At 35.8% G+C, this 19523-nt stretch overlaps 1 protein-coding gene across 10 annotated transcripts in view; it reads right to left on the bottom strand.

Annotated features, from left to right (window-relative positions):
• The window catches only part of LOC111243817 (excitatory amino acid transporter 2-like), a 125510-nt gene that overhangs the window by 6450 nt on the left and 99537 nt on the right, over positions 1-19523 (bottom strand). For all 10 annotated transcript variants that reach the window (XM_086979861.1, XM_086979862.1, XM_022789969.2 and 7 more), the window contains 5 exons: positions 14369-14567; positions 7891-8098; positions 7485-7722; positions 6771-7045; positions 915-1072 (listed from right to left, as the gene is read on the bottom strand). In XM_086979861.1, coding sequence (XP_086835987.1) covers positions 915-1072; positions 6771-7045; positions 7485-7722; positions 7891-8098; positions 14369-14567 — 1078 coding nt within the window. The remainder of the gene's footprint in view (positions 1-914; positions 1073-6770; positions 7046-7484; positions 7723-7890; positions 8099-14368; positions 14568-19523) is intronic.

Raw genomic sequence — 19523 nt, 5'->3', positions numbered from 1 at the left:
AGCTAACTAATTCGCTCTAAAGCTCTAAAGTAATTAACAAACATTTTCGACGACTCCTAAGCTCGATCGAATGTGATATCTTTGATTATTGCCCCGGTAGGATGACACAGGCACTTTCAGTTACTCTGTGCGTATTATTTTTCTTTTTACTGCAAGCTTTGATTGCCAGAAAGAATACCGAAAACAATTTCTTAATTCAAAGTTGGCTTCCTGAAACTCCCCGAAAGTTCTTCTATTAGTGCCCGGTAAAGTGTATTACAAGGTATGCTTTTTTTAGAAAGCTCTTGAATGGGTTTCCACCGGACGCCATTAACTGCCCTGTAAATGAACCATATAACATATCGCAAAGGGGGATTAATATCTGGAAAAAACATTGAGAGGAAAATCAAACCTATCGATCCAAAAATGAATCTTCTGGGGTTTAACTCAGGCAGCTTTTTGCCAGCTAATTCTGCTAGTATGGCGACAGCATTCAGGATGTTGGCTGTCATAAAACTAAAAATGTAGTAGTCATTTTCAGTTAGTATGGGTTCGCAGACCTTAGTTTACAACATACGTCTGCAGAGATACAATAACGATTATATATATATATATATATATTACTAAGAAGACGAGTCTAACCAACAGGGTTACCTAGAGCTAAATATGAATAAACTGTGCATTTCCTTGGCTGCATTGAAGCTTATCTAGCTCAATATCAATTTCTTTGCTCGCAACTAATATAAAAAGGTAAAGCTACTACTAGTACTGACTACAGTGGATTATTACTAACCTTCAGACAAGAAAGAACTTATGCTTTTACATCCTGTATGCGATACGAAGCTACCTGTTACCTGCATAAAGAGTTAACTGCTGCTGTTGAGGAGTAGGATGGTAATTTGAGACTTAAGTGAAAATGGTGGAAATTTGTGTACCGTTCATCTGGGCGATGAAGATTGCGGCGACCGCCTCATAGAGGGCAGTTCCATCCATATTTACGGTGGCCCCGACTGGAAGTACGAAACGCGTGACACGTTTGTCAATGTGGAGGTTTTCCTCCAGACATCGGAAGGTTACCGGTAAGGTCGCGGCACTATAATAGTACAGTACAAATCGCAATAGATATGTATTTATTTAACGACTACTTAGTAAATCATAAATACTAAATATATCGCAAATAATTCTCTCCAAAAGAATTCTTTTTTGCTACGATACAATATATAGAGGTACAATGATACTAGGAGAACAACAAAGATTAAATAAATATAGATAGACAGAACCGAATTGCTCTGCGTGTGTGGCGTAAATTTTGAACCAGGAACCTTACAGTTTATATATAGTCATATATATATATAAACTGTATATATATATACAATTTATAGTCAAACATAGTCAATATATTTTTTTGTTCTACATTACATAATTTATACAAAACATTAACATAGGAGGCAATATGCCATGTCGAACTTTAACTTTTTTTAGAATCAGACTCGACGAATTTCAAATATTGTTGGGCATAATCCTCAATTCCATGTACTCTTTCTAAGCGAAGTTTGTAAGTTTAATAGTGCTACTGAAGTGATCTGCAAAACTGCCAATAAATCCCTATACAGTCGGAGCTATCTTCGCTATTTATATATTCTATGTCAAACGAGCTGGAAGTAATTACGAGAGACAAGTGATAAAGCAATTTGATCGACGATGCAGCCAAAAAGTTTGTTGCCAGGCCACAAACTGTGACAGCCGTGTGGAGTAGGATTAGAGCTTACTGCACTTGAAACTTGTTCGAGCCAGATATCACTAAACCATCTGCATACAATAGGAGTTCGACTGACTTCCTTGGCCCTCTTATTTTGTCAGAGTTTTAGTAAGATGAGGAATGAGATTGGGCTTAGGCTCTACCCCTTAACCAGAGTAGTTTGTGTAAAGACGGGAGTTTCGTTATTTTATCGACAATTATTATTCTGTTCTTCTGTAGGATTACAGCTGAGCACGTTTATTGTGCCACCTACCTCGGTTACCGTGAACATAACCTTGTCACCGTCAAATTTTGTTTTATTTCTCAAGGTAGTCTGCTTGTAAGCCTATACACTCTGTTCAGCGATGTTCTTATGTTTTTAATCCGTCAAAATAGTAGTTTGCACCTTAGTCTGCAAGTCCGCGTTTAAAAATGTAGTAACCTTCTCATTCGATAAAAGTGCTTGTCCTTAATTTTTAACCTAGAAAACAGACAATAATGAATGCAGCCTTCAGTTTTTCAAAGTCGACTTATTTCGCAGTTCACTGTTTCATGTAAACCTGGGTTTCAAGGCCGTAGTGGTGTATCCACGCTTTAACTACAGTTACTGATCGATTCCAAAACTATGATTAATTTCGTCTGAATTGTTTCAACAAAGCTTCAGAGATATTTATTTGAACGCGTGAGTGAGAACCTAACGCGTGGTTAGCTTTTTCATACCCCAGTGTTCAGTCAGTATGCGACAAACGAATTTGTTCAAAATATCCACAACCTTTACTACCCCTCGAATTTTGATTCAACTGCCATCTAGCATTATTTTTCCGATGTTATCGGTAGTGGTTACACTTCTCGTTCAAACCTGTACAACCACGTCTAATTCACCTGCCCAAAATTTCAAGGTGATAAACAATGATGCAGAGTCCCAGTAAGCGATGTTCATAGCGGTTTAAATTCGCATAATCATATAATCTTTCAAACGGGGGAATTGTACTAAATTCTTGACTTAATATTCAATTTCTCATACTTGCGGAAACATCAACATCTAGTTACACAAACTACTGGCTAGTGTCTTCACAAGTGTTGTTCTACGCATCTGTAAGCATATTTTTGACGAGAAACGCCATATTAAAGCTGGTAATTTTTTGGTCTATACTATATGTGGTCCTTTCTAATAAGCAGCGAATTTGACATTTCGTTCAAATTAAATTAATAATATTCTTCAAAAGTTCTCGTCCACTGCTTGCTTACACTTTTTTTTTTGCGTTTCGCATCGTTGTTTCGTTTGTCGTCGGTGTTTTTAACTTATAATCGATTTTTTTGCAGTGTGTTTACACATATTATATAATTTATTTTGCAGTGGTATTCTGTATCTACGTATGTCTTTTTTTACTACATAGAATTCCGAAATACGCGTCTCAAAAAATTGTCGTTTAATTTGGATCGCTAAATAGAAATAAAATCTCATAGTATGAAAATACAGTGATAGCCTAAAATAGCTACTTGTAAATACCACTTGTTTATTCCTCCTGTGCCGTTCAAAAATATTGCTTTACTACATTTACACGATTTCTTAGAATCTAAATTTGCTTAATACAAATTTATTAAATGCAACAAGTGGTGAAGATAAAAAATATATAGGTAAAAATGTAACTAAACATTGTATTGAATCTTTATCTCTCCACGTTGACGCAACTTCGTTCATAAGTACCCTGGACAGTAAAAGTTGATCGTGGGATGCCAATCACTTGCTTTTTTACCGCACGCACACTAACGAGTCGCAGTTTACTCATCTGCCATTTATTTATAAGTACAACGCACCCACTTTATTTAGCATCATGCATAAAGAAAAAGTTGAGTAAAAGCAAATTAAGGGTTACATTGATACAATCTAAAAGCAAAATGCTTCACTAATAAACAAGTTACTGGACAGGTTCGAAGCTCATCAGGCAACGACAAGGCGTGATTACAGACGCAGAAGATTAAAGCTGGTTCATAGCGCAAAATATGACGATTAATCACATTGATAAAATCTATAATGTCAAGACCAACTAACGTAATAGACCACATTGAGCAATCTATATGTGTATACAAGCCGGTAAAGAAACGAATGTTTTAATGTGAGTGGAAGGACCTTATGAAACTTCCTTATATGCACAATGCTTCATTGCGTAATTGACCAACATTTTAAACTAAAGGTTACATTTTTCTTAAATTTTTTTCAACGTGCATGTTCTATTCTAGTTAACCGAGATACTGATAGCTATTTCTGTACATGGTGCTCTATTTATTATTTATATTTGTACAAAGACGTACCAGAAAAAACCGGGAAAGATATTTTTCCTGAGATCTTTTTCATCGCCCTCATTTTTTTTCCGATTCGAACGAATCCTCCATTCGAACTAAGCACAAGCAATAACGCATGAAAACGATAGAAACGATACTAGCACTTTTTAGATCATAATTGATGCTTTAGCTAATGCAATCGCGCTCTGGATGTTCGTAATTTTTTTTTGCGTTTACATGGACTTTATTGACAATCACGTTAAAGCCAAAGTTAGATTTTTCGTAAAAATGAACGGGTATTATGATTATAAAATTGGTCGGTGTTCGCTAACCGCTTGCTATAAGTCTGCAATTCTGATTTACTGCTTACGCTGTGTTCTGTTTCGCTTGTCGCTTGCGCTTGAGCTAATAGTTCACTAAATTTTTACGGATAAGTACTCTTACAATACTTGCATGTCACATATATGAATCATGTATTTCTCAAGTTTTGATCTGGAATAAGTAACCATGGTACATATTACTACTTTTAACATGCTTATCTAAATATTTATTTAAAGCTCATGTGTTTAAATGTATTATCACTCGACGTAAAGAAAAAAGTTTGATTTCTAACTGCCCTACACATTTTTTTGCCTTGTATATGGTTTTTTTAGGATAATAGCACGTATTAAAGTATGTAACTCAAGTCTCTTAACATATAAAGTACATATTTCTATCTTTAACACGAAAATGCATTAATAAATACCTTCTCATTTATGTGACATATTAAAAGGAGCGGCACACTGGCTTTTGGTAAATAAATCGCAAGAACTTTGCATTTATCCCGACAGCAGCTATAGTGAGAGAATACACTTCTGTGCACAATAGTATCCTAGAAAATATTGCCGTGCTAAGTCTATCGTTTACCTCAAATTAAATAAATATATTTTCAAAGTGAGTAGGAAATCCCGTGAAAGCGAAGTATGTGCAGTTACGTAAAGCCGCACTAATTTCCGTCTAGAAATGTTTTCGACGGAACATTGTAGGTGTAAGAAGAGCTAAGAGCTTTCTAAATAAAACAGATACAATACAATAGGCGCTTGGTAACTGGGTCATATTTGTCCTAATTTAATTTTGCTTATTTTTAACATATAATAATTCCAACTGAAACATTTATGACTCGTTGCACCTATAAAGTACTTATGGAAGAACTTAACGTTTTTCATTTACAACTTTTTTCTAATGAGAAATAGGTTAGGCAGTCCATACCAAGGTGGATTTTAAAAGTAGCTGTTGAAACTTACAGCTATTACTTTGTTGTTAAACAAATATAAATTATTAATTGCCATGTTTTCGTAACTGAATCACCTTGAAGTTTCCTGGACTTATGGACAGTCATCCGAATGAGCTTCTAAGGTTACTTTAAAAAGTTCTTCAGGAACTTTAATAGCTGTCTCTTTATGTACTTTGGTTAGCCTATGTTATGTCTATTATTAGTTTTTTTTGTGCCTTTAAACTCTTTCATGGTTTTAAACCCTTAAAATCAATTCTTGACAAGTGGTGATGACGCGCTTTTTTCTTAGATATGTTTCGTACTTATTGAGATCGAAATGGATGAATTCTTTTCAACTATGCAGGCAGTCAATCAGTTATTTTTTTGCCATGTGTTTTATTTTTATTTTTAGGCCATTTGAGGAATTTAGGCCAAGTACATGTATCAGCAACAAAATTTAGTAATCCACAACGCGTTACATATATAACTTGGTCTCAGAGAACCTTAGACGAATAGATTTTATCAATTATACAGATCTTGTTTAGTGATCTAATTATTTAAAGTATTATAACTCATGTTTTTTACCGCTCTTTTGAAGTATTTGTATTGGAAATTTCGTCGATACAGTTTGATGGAACGTTATATGCACGCAAGAGTAATAAAGTGTTCGGCCTGTTTGCACAAAAGCACATAATACACATAGTGCAGCACATGTGCCTCTTTTCCCAATAAATTCGGGCAGTTGTACAAATTTCGTCTTCTTCAAAACACTGTCTCGCCATTCTTTATCAATTTACAGGCTTCGTCTTTTAGCAATGTTGCGTTCACTTTGTTTGTACTTCGAGTTCTGGCTTTACAGCGGATGTAGTAGTTCACAACTTCATAAGATAGAAAAAAAAAATTACTAGAGACACAAGATGAGAACCCTTTCGTCGACTTTTAGAAAATTATTGAAGATAACCGAAATCAAGAAGTTAAAGGGCAAAAATAAGTGATAGAAAGCGCATCCTTATTTTTTAGTTTTAAAATATAAATAAGGTGACCCATTCCTTGTTCTTGTACCTCCTCTCACTTGGCGCATTCCGTCTTTATCGTCGCACCGCGTCACACAAAAAAGTACCAAGACGCTCAGTGGGAAGTTACATGATGAAGGGATCCACGAGCGATTCAACACCCTGTTTTACATGGGTTACTTGATGGGTTTCTTCATTACTAGGCTTTTCTTGTGAATTTTTGCCACGTTTTTGAACTCAAATATGCTTTTTTTGGTTTTTAAAATGTCGAAGCTGCTGTTTTTAGAAAGGTACCACAAAATCATATTAATTTGAAAACCCAAACTCCAAGAAATGTTTTAAAACCTGATTAAGTACTAACTATCTCAAAAATTGGAATTTCGATTCGTATATGGACAAGCAGCAAATGTTACTGGGATTTACACAACCCCACGAACTTATCCGATAACCTAATATTATAGACTAATACAAATTTGTTTAATTTATTCAAAAGTCGTTGTTTTACCTGGAAGCTGTACCGAGAGCTGTGATCCAAGCCTGTAGCATTCCCTTAAAAAAGGTTACAGGGTTCTTTCTGGTGATAAGGAAGAAAATCCCCGGAAGCGTAATACAGGCGTGGATTAATAGTCCCACTATAACTGTAACCATGTAGAGACCAAGCTGTGCAGCCGTGGAGGCCAAATCTTCAATAGACATAATCTTCCCGATAATAAGAGACATGATACCGAAAGGAGAATACCACATCACCAGCACAACGATTTTCATTACAATCTCGTTAAGCTGAAAGAGAGGGAAAGTTCGTTAACACAACCTATGCTAGTTTATAGACTGGTAAATGACCTACGTTAGTCAGCTATTAATCCTCTGGAGTATTTATCACCAATCCGTTCTAGGATTATGCAGACTTAGAATTCAGAGTAATACAGATTATTCTGTTTTATCAGTCTCATCATGCTGTGATTATGCTGAAACCAATTAATTTATAATTATTTTTCACAGTCTTACTTCATTCAAATAAAGTCTAAGATTTCAATAAACGATCTTGAAATGGATGCTTGAACACCTAACATACAAGTTAGTCAAACCGATGTGGTGAACCTTATTGAGAAAAATATTCTAGATAATCCAACTATAATGTAGCAGGCGTTGCTCTATAAAGGACTTTTGTAAATTCCGAATTGTTGCGCTCATTACAGACATTACATTTTAAAATACAAACCTGTACAAAGAACTTCACCATGAGGTCAGCTTGGGGTCCCATTTGTCCGGAAACTACGCCAAATGCAATGCAGAAGACAATAAGTCCTAGCACATTCGTGCCATTTTTAAATACTATCTTGCGCTTTAGTGTATATTCTTGTTTTCCTGCTGCATTTAATGTGGCTTTTGTTACGTTTTCATAAGTGGTTTCGACTTGCTGAAAGCATGCTTGTAGAAGATTTTCTGGAAACATATTTCTGCAAATTACACGATTTTGTTAGAAATGTGCAGCTACATAAAATGTATTTAGTGATGTACAGTGAGCTTTACGTGTTTTTCGTTATCTTCACATATACAGTGAAACCCGTTGATTAATATTTTTACACTTGAAAGTGAATATAATGTTTATAGGATGCGATACAAACCGAATGAGATCGAGGAAGGCGTCAAGGGTGGAAACTTTTTTGTCCTCCTTAGCATGATGTAGACCTTCCTTGATGTTGGGGTCTCCAGGGTGAATTGTTATTACCATAACGATTCCTACAATTGCGGCTAGGATTGTGGTCGCGAAATAGTAAACCAGAGCGCGCGAACCCATCTTTCCACTTGATTTAGGGTCTAACTGTGCGAGACCTTAAAATAATTAATTTATACAGGAATTGTTTTATCTGCAAGTATCTCGCAGAACACATTCGACTAACGTAACTCTTTATACCCTATTTGTTATAATGTTTGTTTTATTTATGGGATTTCATATCGCTTTCTTCAACTTATTGGCGTTTAAACAGGTTGTACATTATGAATACTTTCACGTAAACGTGCATTTCTACCTACGTACTTATCATTTATCAATAACCAACGCTTTCGTTAGGATTTGTATATTTTGAATAAAAAACTTCTTAAAAAAATTGCATGCCCTTGTGACTACGATGAAACACAGTAAAAATAAAGTTTGTTTGACCTTTTTAACAAACAATGAGTCCACAGAAAGAGAAAGAAAGATTGACTGCTCAAGAGTCAATTTAACAAAAACATTTACTTCCAATACCATTATCATACAACAGCGCAATGATAAGCATGAATTATCATGTTACGATCAAAGACGCGTTAAACTGATGGTGGAGTCGGGGGGGGGGCGTCAGGGAGACGATTTAGGTGAACTGTAAGCCATGATCAAGGGCAATTTTTTAATACGTTGTTGAGCACTGTTAATGCTCATATTGTGCACCCCTGTAACTTTTGTCTCAGTACACAATCCAACTTTATTAGTTGAAAAATTAAATCAACAATTGCAAATTTATGAGTAAAGTGATTTAAGGCATGTCACTTCGAGACAATATGACTCTATGAGGACGACTGCCTTGATTAAACAAATACGAACACGTACGTCTAGAAAAATAAAGCCTGCTTCTTCCTATAATGTTCATTCAAAGTTGGTAATTTTTTATTTTTTAGCTCAAAATATTTAAAAGCATTTTTAGATTTAAAGGAACTTTTTTAAGGCTACGATTTTGCTTTTTAATTTGGTACAACCAAATATTAATGATTTTAGCGAATCGTCTAAAATAGGCCTCAGTCGCTGAAGGTAAAAATGTAGCGTTATTTCGATTAATTGAGCACACTGATAAAATTGGAGAAATAATTAATTTTCAATTAGATTATCATTTGATGTCGAAGCAAGTGTCGAGACCGTTAACCATAACAAACGTTTAAAGTAGAAAAAAACAATAATATATGCCTACCCAATGGGATTCAAAGTATATAATCATATGATTTAGCACATTTCGATACTGTTGTAGCTGCCAATACCAGAATCGGAAATTAATTGATTGGCTTAGAAATGTGCGTCTTTTGATCATCGCAATCGTCCCAATCATTTAGAAAGTTTTGGTTTTCCTTTTACTGCTATCATCGACTAAAATATCTGATGTTAATGCGCAGAAACACGTATTCATTTCTTTTTATATCAGTACAAAGTGTTTCCAAGATAACAGTCTCTATTTCGAGCGCATACTGTAAAATTAAAATATTAAGTTACGAAGAATAGCACTACTTCTCAGGTGTGATTAACATATTTTGTTGAAAACGTTAAGGTATTACCTTCCACGATTTAGGCTTGTTTTTTTCCAAAAACTATTGTCTCTAAGTTGTACAAAATAAAAAATTACAGCCCTAGTTTTACGCGAGTACTCCTAAATTTCTAGCTATAATAAAATACTTTAAACAGTTTTATTAAAGATGGAAAATCAAGCATATGTACTTCAAATTCTTCGTTATTTAACCTAATACAACTAGTTATTCTTAGCGGTAAAATGAACAGGGGCATCCCATAGTTGCACTGCAAAAAACTGAGCTCTGTCACCCTTTCAAAGATTGGCTACGGGTTTTAAATACTCTGTATAATATAATGGTATGTTCCCCATCGTAACTTTATTAGGCCGCATCCATTAGATTAGGCTCATCGTAGCCATTAGATATTGCCTACTCAACGCAGCTATATGGATATATGTTCCCAGTATTGCTACCAATATATGTACTGCTCTTAAAGGTACAGCTTTATAGTACCGTATGGTATTCACTTGTCAATTCACGCTCGAATTTGGGTTGGGATTGGGAACTAATTCCAGGTATCGAAGTTCGGGATCCATCTCTGCTAAATAACTGCATATTAAAACGTATTCTCATTGTCTGTTTTTAAGACACCCAGAAAAGTAAGATCAGAGAAGTTTATTTTAGTATCAAGTAAACTTTTTTTTGAACTCGAGGGTAAATTTGAGGCGAAGGAGAGATCACACGTCGTTTGACGAAAAGGCAAACGGACCAAAAGCAACCAATTAATCCACAGATAGGTCTCAGATAATTCTAGCCTTTTTTGAGGTGAGTACCTCTGGACAGATTTGAATTGACTTTATAGAGTGCCTTTAAGCAAGACTTTATGGAGTTTCTAAATCACAATATCGCAACACTAACGGCATTGGGTGTGGAGAGTTTTTTGCGTATCTATATAAAAATTTGTGCTGTTTAAGTTCTTCACTGCCGATTGGCTTTCATAATGGTCCGAAATAAAGTTGAAACATCCGCGTGCTTATGTGTGCAGATGCTTTTGCGTAGCTTTAAAAGACATGAGCGAATTACAGGTGCATATTGATTCCGTCGAGATGATTGGATTTGCATTGACATTTCAAAAAATAACGTCGGAAATATCGATAAAGCTGTCGAACTGTAAAACCTGATGTGGCACTTAAATTTGCAGAATACATGAAGAAAACGAGACCCCGCACCGCCAAAGTTGCTTACTAGATGGTACACAAAAAAAATTGTGAGTAGATTCAACCAGATCATTCTGAGTTAATATCTTGCCCATTGTGACGTATTATTTGGTACCCTATAGCCTGTAGTCTTAAGGCACTAGATACCCTCACGTCAAATTTCGTGCGTAACACACTTGGATTTACATTGAGCACACTTGTAATGCATATTGTTAGCAAATATACTTTTTGCTAGTAATTAAAGCAAATATAGTTTGAAACTGGAAATAAGACTTAAGATGAATATAAGACGAAATATAGTGAGATGATTCTGTAACAAAAAGACTTTCAGACGGATATATATTTGCTAAAGCTTTGCCAAATATATGCGACGAGAGTGCCGCAGAGCAGGTTAACCAAGATTGCGAGCACTACATTCTCTGTAGTCATATGAACTATTACACTTCAGGAGAACGATCATTAAATGTGGATATTATGATGATCGGCGCATAAAAGGACATTAAATCCAGTCTAGCTCACCTTTTACTAACATGATGGTACTCACAACAATGAAAATAATTGAGATATACAAGTTGCCTGTCTAATAAATGTGTTTGGCAACAGCTACTCGGTAGTCGAGAAGGCATACAACTATCTCTAACCACTAGCCTTGCTTTGTTTTAAGAATAATTTTGATATGGGATATGTTTTTATGTTTTGTAGCTTCTTTGTCGCCTGCCGTATTCCCAACTGCACGTGAAATTTTCCGTCACAAGGCCGTTTTCCTAATCAAGCTAGGCTTCCTGCTCTATCTATCCATAGATCACGTTATACTTAAATGCACATACAAAGCAGTTTGTTGCGATACAGTATAATAGATTGGAGATATCTGCAACAATTCCATTGTAAAATTTTACCAAGCTAAGAATTTTGACATACAACATTCGGTTGGTGGCTTTTCAGTGCATAACTGTAAAAGAGAATTCTATGTATATTAAATATCATTGTGGCAGTGGATACAATATGGCGTAGAATTTCATTATGGAGTAAACCTGAATCGACTGGCCGTTCTGTACCCATAAATAGACCTCTTACTCACTTACTGCTAGATTCTAGAACACTTATAAACCATACTTTGCAATCAAATTTCAGCACTAAACCATACAGTATTCTTAAATTGCTCTAATCGTTGGTAGTTAGGAACCGCAATAGTAACGTTTATTATGCAAGAGGAACGCAACTGTTAGAGGAGCTGATATTGATAGAGCATCTATGTTGCCAAAAAAAAAATAGGTACTGCGTTTCTCTTATATATCTACCCGAAATCTCTGTCCCTCTGGGGATTCTTAGTAGAAGCCTTGACAAAGTAAATTCCAACGTCATCTCGAATCATCGTTGCGTCGTAACAAATGATAGATTTAAGGGATTTTAATATATAATGAACTAGATAGGAGAGAAACGCAAGTGGTTCAAACGAGTTCAGACGCTAGCCCGTTCCGTAGGATCGAATCCTACCGAACACCAAAGGAATTTTTATTTTTTTGTGCACATTCGATTCTCCTAAACATGAAGAATATGTTTTCCAGTTCACCAAAAAAATCAGGAACAGAATGTCGCAAATTATAAATATAACAAAAAAAATAGGAAGCCCCCGTAAAGTCTCGATGGTACCGTGTGTCTACGAACAATAGAGAAACATGTGAGATATAATTTGAAATTTGGGAATAAACACTTTGTTTTCCGTACGTAGAACATCTAATGCAGTACTGTGCCGCAAAGCTGGTATCGGATTTTAAAGGTATTTTATTATTTATATTTATAAAAACCTTTAGACGTTCGTTCATTTTGCTCTACATTTCTCTTAAAATAATGTTCACTACAGAATGGCACATCTAGGGCTTAAGTGTGACAGCTGGCATACGTGAAAAAGATTGATTTCTCTCAAAAAAATGCGTGTTATGCTTTGCACTCCAAAATAAATAGAAGTCTAAAAAGACAAATTGTGCCACACGTGGTTAACTGAAGTTTTCTATTTTAATGTCGTCATATTTTAAGCTGAAACATAACTAATGGCCGTTTATTTTTAATGCTTTTTTTCTCTTTCATCTTTCCACTCTTTATTTAGCCTTGTAAATTGTATTCAAGAACGAGCTCTATTGTCCTCTACGTCTATTGTGATTTCATTTGCGCTGAATGAAATTTTCTGTCAAATTTAGGCTGCGAAGATGAAGGCTGTAAGTAAAAGGAAGTGAATTTTCAATACCTACTCTATTTTGCCTGCGGAGGACATTTGTCCTGTGCGCGGTGTGAACCCAGTGCCTGAAAGAACTACTCGAACCTAATTTTCAAAGTTTGAAAATAATATCCTATTGACTGGAGGACGTACCCCTACACGGTTAATTTTCTGAGGTGGATGAGGGCCAGCTGGAGAAACTTTTAAGGGAAGATGGCTGGCACAAAAATTGAAGTAGTTGAGAATTGGATGTGAGTTAGTAGAAAAGATGAACTGCATTTACATGACTATTGACATAACATCTTAAATTTATAAAAGATTAGCCTAAATATCCTAGAAAAGAAAAAGAAAAACACAGAAATATACGGCTTTGGTCTCTCAACATCTCGTTCGGCACCGCCTAAACGCGGCCGCAATAACAGGTGTCTACACAGAACGCTCAGTACAGTTGAAAAGCGGTGCCTCCACTTCTAAATAGAGCAAAAAGCTAGGTAGCACTGTGGGTATACTTGAGCCCAGAGTTAAAAGAGGAGAAGACCAAGGCGATCAACAAGGATACGGATATGACCCAGTGCATCGAATGGACGAGGCTAACGAGCAGAAAAGACCCGATAGACAAGTTGCTTCTCCACGCTTATACCAAACCACACATAGCAAATACTGTGAAAGTTTCCCTGCAAGAGTTTGATCAAGAAGCCCTTTTAGATTCTCCAAACCTCGTGCATGTGGACTATTATTTTTTCCGATCCGAATTTCACTGGCAAAGAAAATTAACAACTGTACATTTGACAGTGAAATGGTTTTGATAAATTTATTGAGCACAGACGTAGAAATTTCTGGCGAGGAGGGATAAAAAATTAATTGAAAGATGAAAGAAGATTGTGCAGAGTCACAACGAATACATAATAAATTTCTTTGTTGCTACTCTGTTGATTTAAGTGAAACTCTGCGTTAGCCACGGCCACGACAAATGTTCTAGTTTAATAGGATACATGATAGTGTATAACTCATTGACATATATATAATTCTAATTCATGTAGTAATACATTACAACTTCTTATTAAACAAAAGACAAAGTCCTTCACATTTGCCGATCTTATTTCAACTAATTTATCTATTCGGGAAAAAGTAGCCAAACTTCAATTTTTTTTTTCGGGAATATACTGTACTGAATCCGGTTCGCGAGAGCCGTGAGCTGTTAACTTACCACTGTGCCATCTTCGAGCACAGTAAATACGACGCAGCTGTACTTGCTTCTTCTTTAAAAATGCAAACCCATGCAAACTTAGCTGGTCTTAAGCATGTTGTTCTGCTAGTGTGTTGGGAATACATATTTGGACAACTACACAGTAAATTAAAGTTCATTTTACTACACTACATAATAAGTATCGTAATATAAGAATTTGTTGCAGTAAAACTTACCAGAGATCATGGAAGATATGATGAGCGGTAGAATAAGCATCTTCAACATTCCCATGAGAATTTCACCGGGAAACGAGATAAGCATAATGCTCTCCGTTGAAGGCGCCAGCATGCGCCCGAGAAAACCGAGCAGTAGACCCAGCAGCACTCCGAGAATCGTGAACACCAATAACATATTTTCTTCACCCCATGATTTTAACTGAATAAACAGCCACATAAAACAAAAACGAAAGCATATAGCATATATTATTGCATTTGGCACTGTAAGCGTTAGAGGCCGAAATAGAACTGCAATGCATGACATACTATTACAACTATTATATTCACTCGCCACTATCGTATCACAATCCACGATCCATCTTACACAAACATGCAAATACATACGTATATAATCTATTTTATCTATACTCACACGATTTACTATACTCAGGTGCATCTATCCCACCCAAACTGATTTGTAAAGTGATCACATTGAACTGGTTTTTCTAGAGGGGTGAAATCGTTGTATAGGTGCATCTAAGCTGGAACAAATTGGATAAACGCTTTTGTTTCGTGGAAGTTTCAGTTCTCCGAAGAGCGTTATGTTAATTTAGGCAAGTTAGTTATACTTTACAATTTTAAAAATAGAACTGATAGAGAAACTTTAAATTTTTCATACGTCACATATCCTGCAGTAAAATGGGGATTTTTGCCTAAAGGTGGTTGATGAAATATAAACCATCACGACATAGTATTCGTATCTTATTTGTGTAGGAATCCTTTTTCATAAAGACATAATATTTATTTAGTTATTTTGCGAAACTGGAAATATCACATTTGAAATATTACCGGTCATAGTGCACAGTTAATATTCTTTGATTCAGTGAATCTTTTTTTAAGGAGTAAATTCTTTCATTCATACAGCGTAATACTAATTTGAGCAGTTTTTTCAACACCCACTGGCATTATGTATAACTTTTCTGTCGGAAAATCTTTTGTCCTTTTAATTTTATAAAACAAGTACAACATTAGATTTCCAACTTTTTTATTTTTATACAACTAAAATTGAGCTGATCTGTCCGTTTATCCGTCGATTTAAGTATCTGTCCAATATAAATCGACCCCGTAAAGTGGTCTCATTAATTTTTTTCAGGCGTGCCAAAGAGCCATCCTGAGGTCAGCTGCGCCTTAGATGGAACCAATTACATGAATACTATTATTTTTCAGGGTAAGCCTCTCATATAATTTTCTCGTCAAACTTAATGTTAATCTGGGAAAATTGGTCATATTTTGCAATTTGTTCGACAACGCTTAGAATCTGCAAAAGTTTTAAGTTGAAAAGTTGTTTACCCTTTTTCCGAGGAATAAGTTTAATCGAAATGAGAAAACAGGATAAATGTAACAGGGTGGGTTTCGAGGTCCGGATTTAAAAAAGCCTTAGGTTGAATTGGACAATGGTATAATTTGAAACAATGCTTTCAATACCTTCCGAAGGGTGTGTTCTGTTAACACCCCTGTGCAGTGGTAAAATAGTTAAATAGCCTGTTCCAATAAGACTTTTTGATTTCTTGCAGATTCTTACAAGTAGTTGATTAGAAATTTGCTTTGTCATTTTTATGTTTTAAAAAATGACCGTATGGCATATTAGTACAGCTAAAACTTCGTTCTCCTGCCCTTAGAAGCTGTTAACATGGGGCCATCACTAATTTTTATTTGGTTTTTGGCAGAAAATTTTCATAGCATACTATTACCATATTGTTTCATAGATCTGTTGGAGATATGGGTCCCGCAAAACTCACCCCGGCCATATTTTTTAGTGATAACAGCTTCGTTATGCTATGCTGAAAAGATGATGAGGCCTTACTCACATAATAAAGATAGCACATGATTTTGGAATTTGTAAATGTAAAAATTCATGTATGTCAATGAAATTCCAATTCAAAATTCCAATGGAAGATCTTAGTAAAAAAAAGTAGATGTTTCATTTCTAACAAGAAAGATATATATCATATTAACCCGTTTCGTCAAATTTGTTCACTGCAAATATTAGGGCACTGGACATTCATTTGATGAATATGCATAGTCAAAAATTAGTCAGACTACGAATGAAAATAAAACATTGTATCTGTATATATAGCTTTATCCTTTTTTCATAGATTGTTGAAGGTGGACATAATCTACAAACGAAGACCTTTTTGATATAAATTTTAACTCTCCGCAAAGCCTCCTTCTACTTCAATGCACCATACGTTATAGGTTCTTTTTTATGTTTAGAGTGCGTTAAGTTGTCGGTTTCCTCCTTTAAGGGGAGTCAGTTTTAGCTTGTCTATATTCGTGGGAAGGCGGGTGTAGAGCCACGTGAAAGAAAGAAGTGGAATGGCTTGGCGGGTGCTCCTATAGAATATACCATAAGCATTACATTTTCTCATGAAAATAGTTTAGTTTATAGTGTTAACAGAAGCTGCCAGTCATCTCTCCGTCTTCAAGGTCGAATAAAATCGGAATTTGTTCCCGGACGACAGGGACGCTCATACATGACTTTCATGTAATAGAAAACGATGATGGAGTTTTAAGAGAGCTACGGAACATTAGACGATACTCATGAGATGGAACGAAAAACTAAATTAAGCCGTTTCAATAAGGCGACGAGGCTCTACTTTACGGATCGCTTGCTCGTTTATGGTATTATTCTACTGTTGATTCCGGCTCGTTAGTCATTTTAGACGGTTTCAACACTATCTCCACATCTAGGCTATTCGATGGTCGCATCTTCCTTTATCATGTTGATAAAGAACAAACATGATCACTATGTCTACCTTGCTTATCACTTACGCCCGCGCTTATTAGCTTGAGCCGCTGGCTGGTTTATCATAATATTCGATTCTTCAAGAGCTCTTCTAAGCTTACCATAGTAAGCCAGGACACCACTTGCTTCAAATGGATGCCAATGTTAACTCGGAACCTCAGTTTCATAATTAGTTGGACATTCTAATGTATGCAACCAACGGGGTATTGACACGCCGTTCACTGCTAGAGCGGTATTGAGATGCAACACTATCGGTCACTGTTCACACTAACCTTGCAAGGCTGTGATTCAATGCTGTCTATTTTTTATCAAATGCTGTTTACTAGTAATCAGTTTACACAATATGCGCGTATGGTTTACAACTGCTACCTTAGCCATTATCTGGACTATCTGTGCTTATCGTGAATGTATTAACGACATTTATAATGCAAGCGATGATTTTTTAATATGTTGGTGCGAATTCATTTAATTCTGTTCCAACATATAGGTGCTCAGCATGCATTCACGTTACCTAAGATGCATCGTGGTAGACTCATGTGGTAAACTATAACATTATTAACTATTGCTAAGCTAATATACTAGTTTAACATGAGCTGTTTTTATTTTTAAGAGCACCTTAAGGTTATTGAATTTTTTCGGTAAAAATTCTAAAGGAGAACAAGCAAGCAATACAGCCTTAGTGACAGCTGCCTCTAATTTACACCAGTACACGGAGCACACATTGCTGCGGATATGAAAATGCACGAACGCATTTACTTTAATAACTGTCTCGAATTTGTTTATCTCACATGGCATCGGCTTACTGAATGGTGGAACGGTTATAATACTTGCTGTTAGTAAAGAACCCATATCTAGTATGCCTCCTTAAAAAATAATTAAATAACTATGATGCCTGTACATACCAATACGATTTATATATATACAACAGTGCTAAATATATAATAATGAATTTCTCAATTTGTATTAATACAATAGTCTAGCAAATATGTGTGTGATGTTGTCGTTGGCACTGTAATAAGCATGTGATACGTGCGCTTATTATTATTATTATCTGTTTTTCAAAACGAACAGCGCCACTGTATTGAAATTTATTCATAAGTACGATTTGGTTGCATCTATGTAAACAAGTATACCATTATCGTAGCACAAAATTATATTAACTTTGGAATATGTAAGCGTCAAGATTGGACTTTGTCGTGCGTAGTTTTGTGGGGATCACGGTAATGGAGTATCTGGCCTTCGAGGAATACGAACGTTAGTGTGAGGACTCACGACAAGAATGATAACACTGTATTTCTTCATTATAGATCGACGCTTTTTAACGAAGGCTTGGATCTGTTACAGGAACTGACGGCGGCCGACCGCGTTTCGCTGACAACAAAGCCTACAGAATTAAAGAAAGAGCACCGCAAAGGCCAAGACAAATGTGGAACAAATTACCTGCTGTCTAAGTACACTATGTTAAGCTTACGACGTCTACAACGAGAAATGACCGCGCTATACAGAACTCTATGAAATTATAGGTAATAACATTAAAGTAACCCAACCCAGCTAATTAGCTAAAAGCATTAAGCTAGTTGGCTGAATTGAGCCACTTAAGGGACCAGATGCTACTAGCGGCACCGCACATGTACAACATCTGTCCGCTTTGACGTACAAACGCTTTCGCATAGGATCAGCACTTAGCACATACACCTACCCCAGTGCTTGTTTTAAAGTGAGTTTACCTGCTCGGCATGAGTCTGAGTCCTGAAAGCAAACTCGATTACAGTTATTCTATCATCTTCTTGCAATATCGTCTTTATTCCGTTGCAATTACTTTTAATTTCCAAATACAGTTTACTTGTTGCAGTTCTCCCATCACCTTATGCGCGAAAGTCACCACATAATATGTATCGTCCCGCTTCGCTTCTGTACAATCGTATTATTCTGTTTTAACAAATCGATGACACTGCTTCAACAATTTCGTTATGTTGTTGCCACTATTCCGTTATCCTCATTCAGATATTCCACTACCACCTTCTAATTTTTTATATTCTATGACGTAGTAGCAAGTGTTTCTGCGGTAATTACCCATTCTAATTAAACCATTACTGTGTTGCTTTTGGCCTGTTACATGCTAGCAGTTATTTCACCATTTCAAAACAAAACTGACCTCAACGTTCAAAACAGCATGTAGTTATTAAGTTGTTTAAAAAACCAACCACGCAATGGACAAGCACAAATGATACTCTCAGTCGTTTCCTATAGAAAACTTGATATACAGCTATAGGACAAATTTGCAAAAAAAAAATTATTAATCTAAAAAACTGTGCCTAATGTGTAACATACAACATATTTCATAACTTCTATGTTTAGAGCTTTTAAAAA

This window comes from Varroa destructor, unplaced genomic scaffold (genome assembly GCF_002443255.2).
Source record: "Varroa destructor unplaced genomic scaffold, Vdes_3.0 BEIS01000002.1, whole genome shotgun sequence".
Lineage (NCBI taxonomy): Eukaryota > Metazoa > Arthropoda > Arachnida > Mesostigmata > Varroidae > Varroa > Varroa destructor.
The sequence above is the reverse complement of the archived record's forward strand: the minus strand, read 5'-3'. Positions and strand labels throughout refer to the sequence as shown.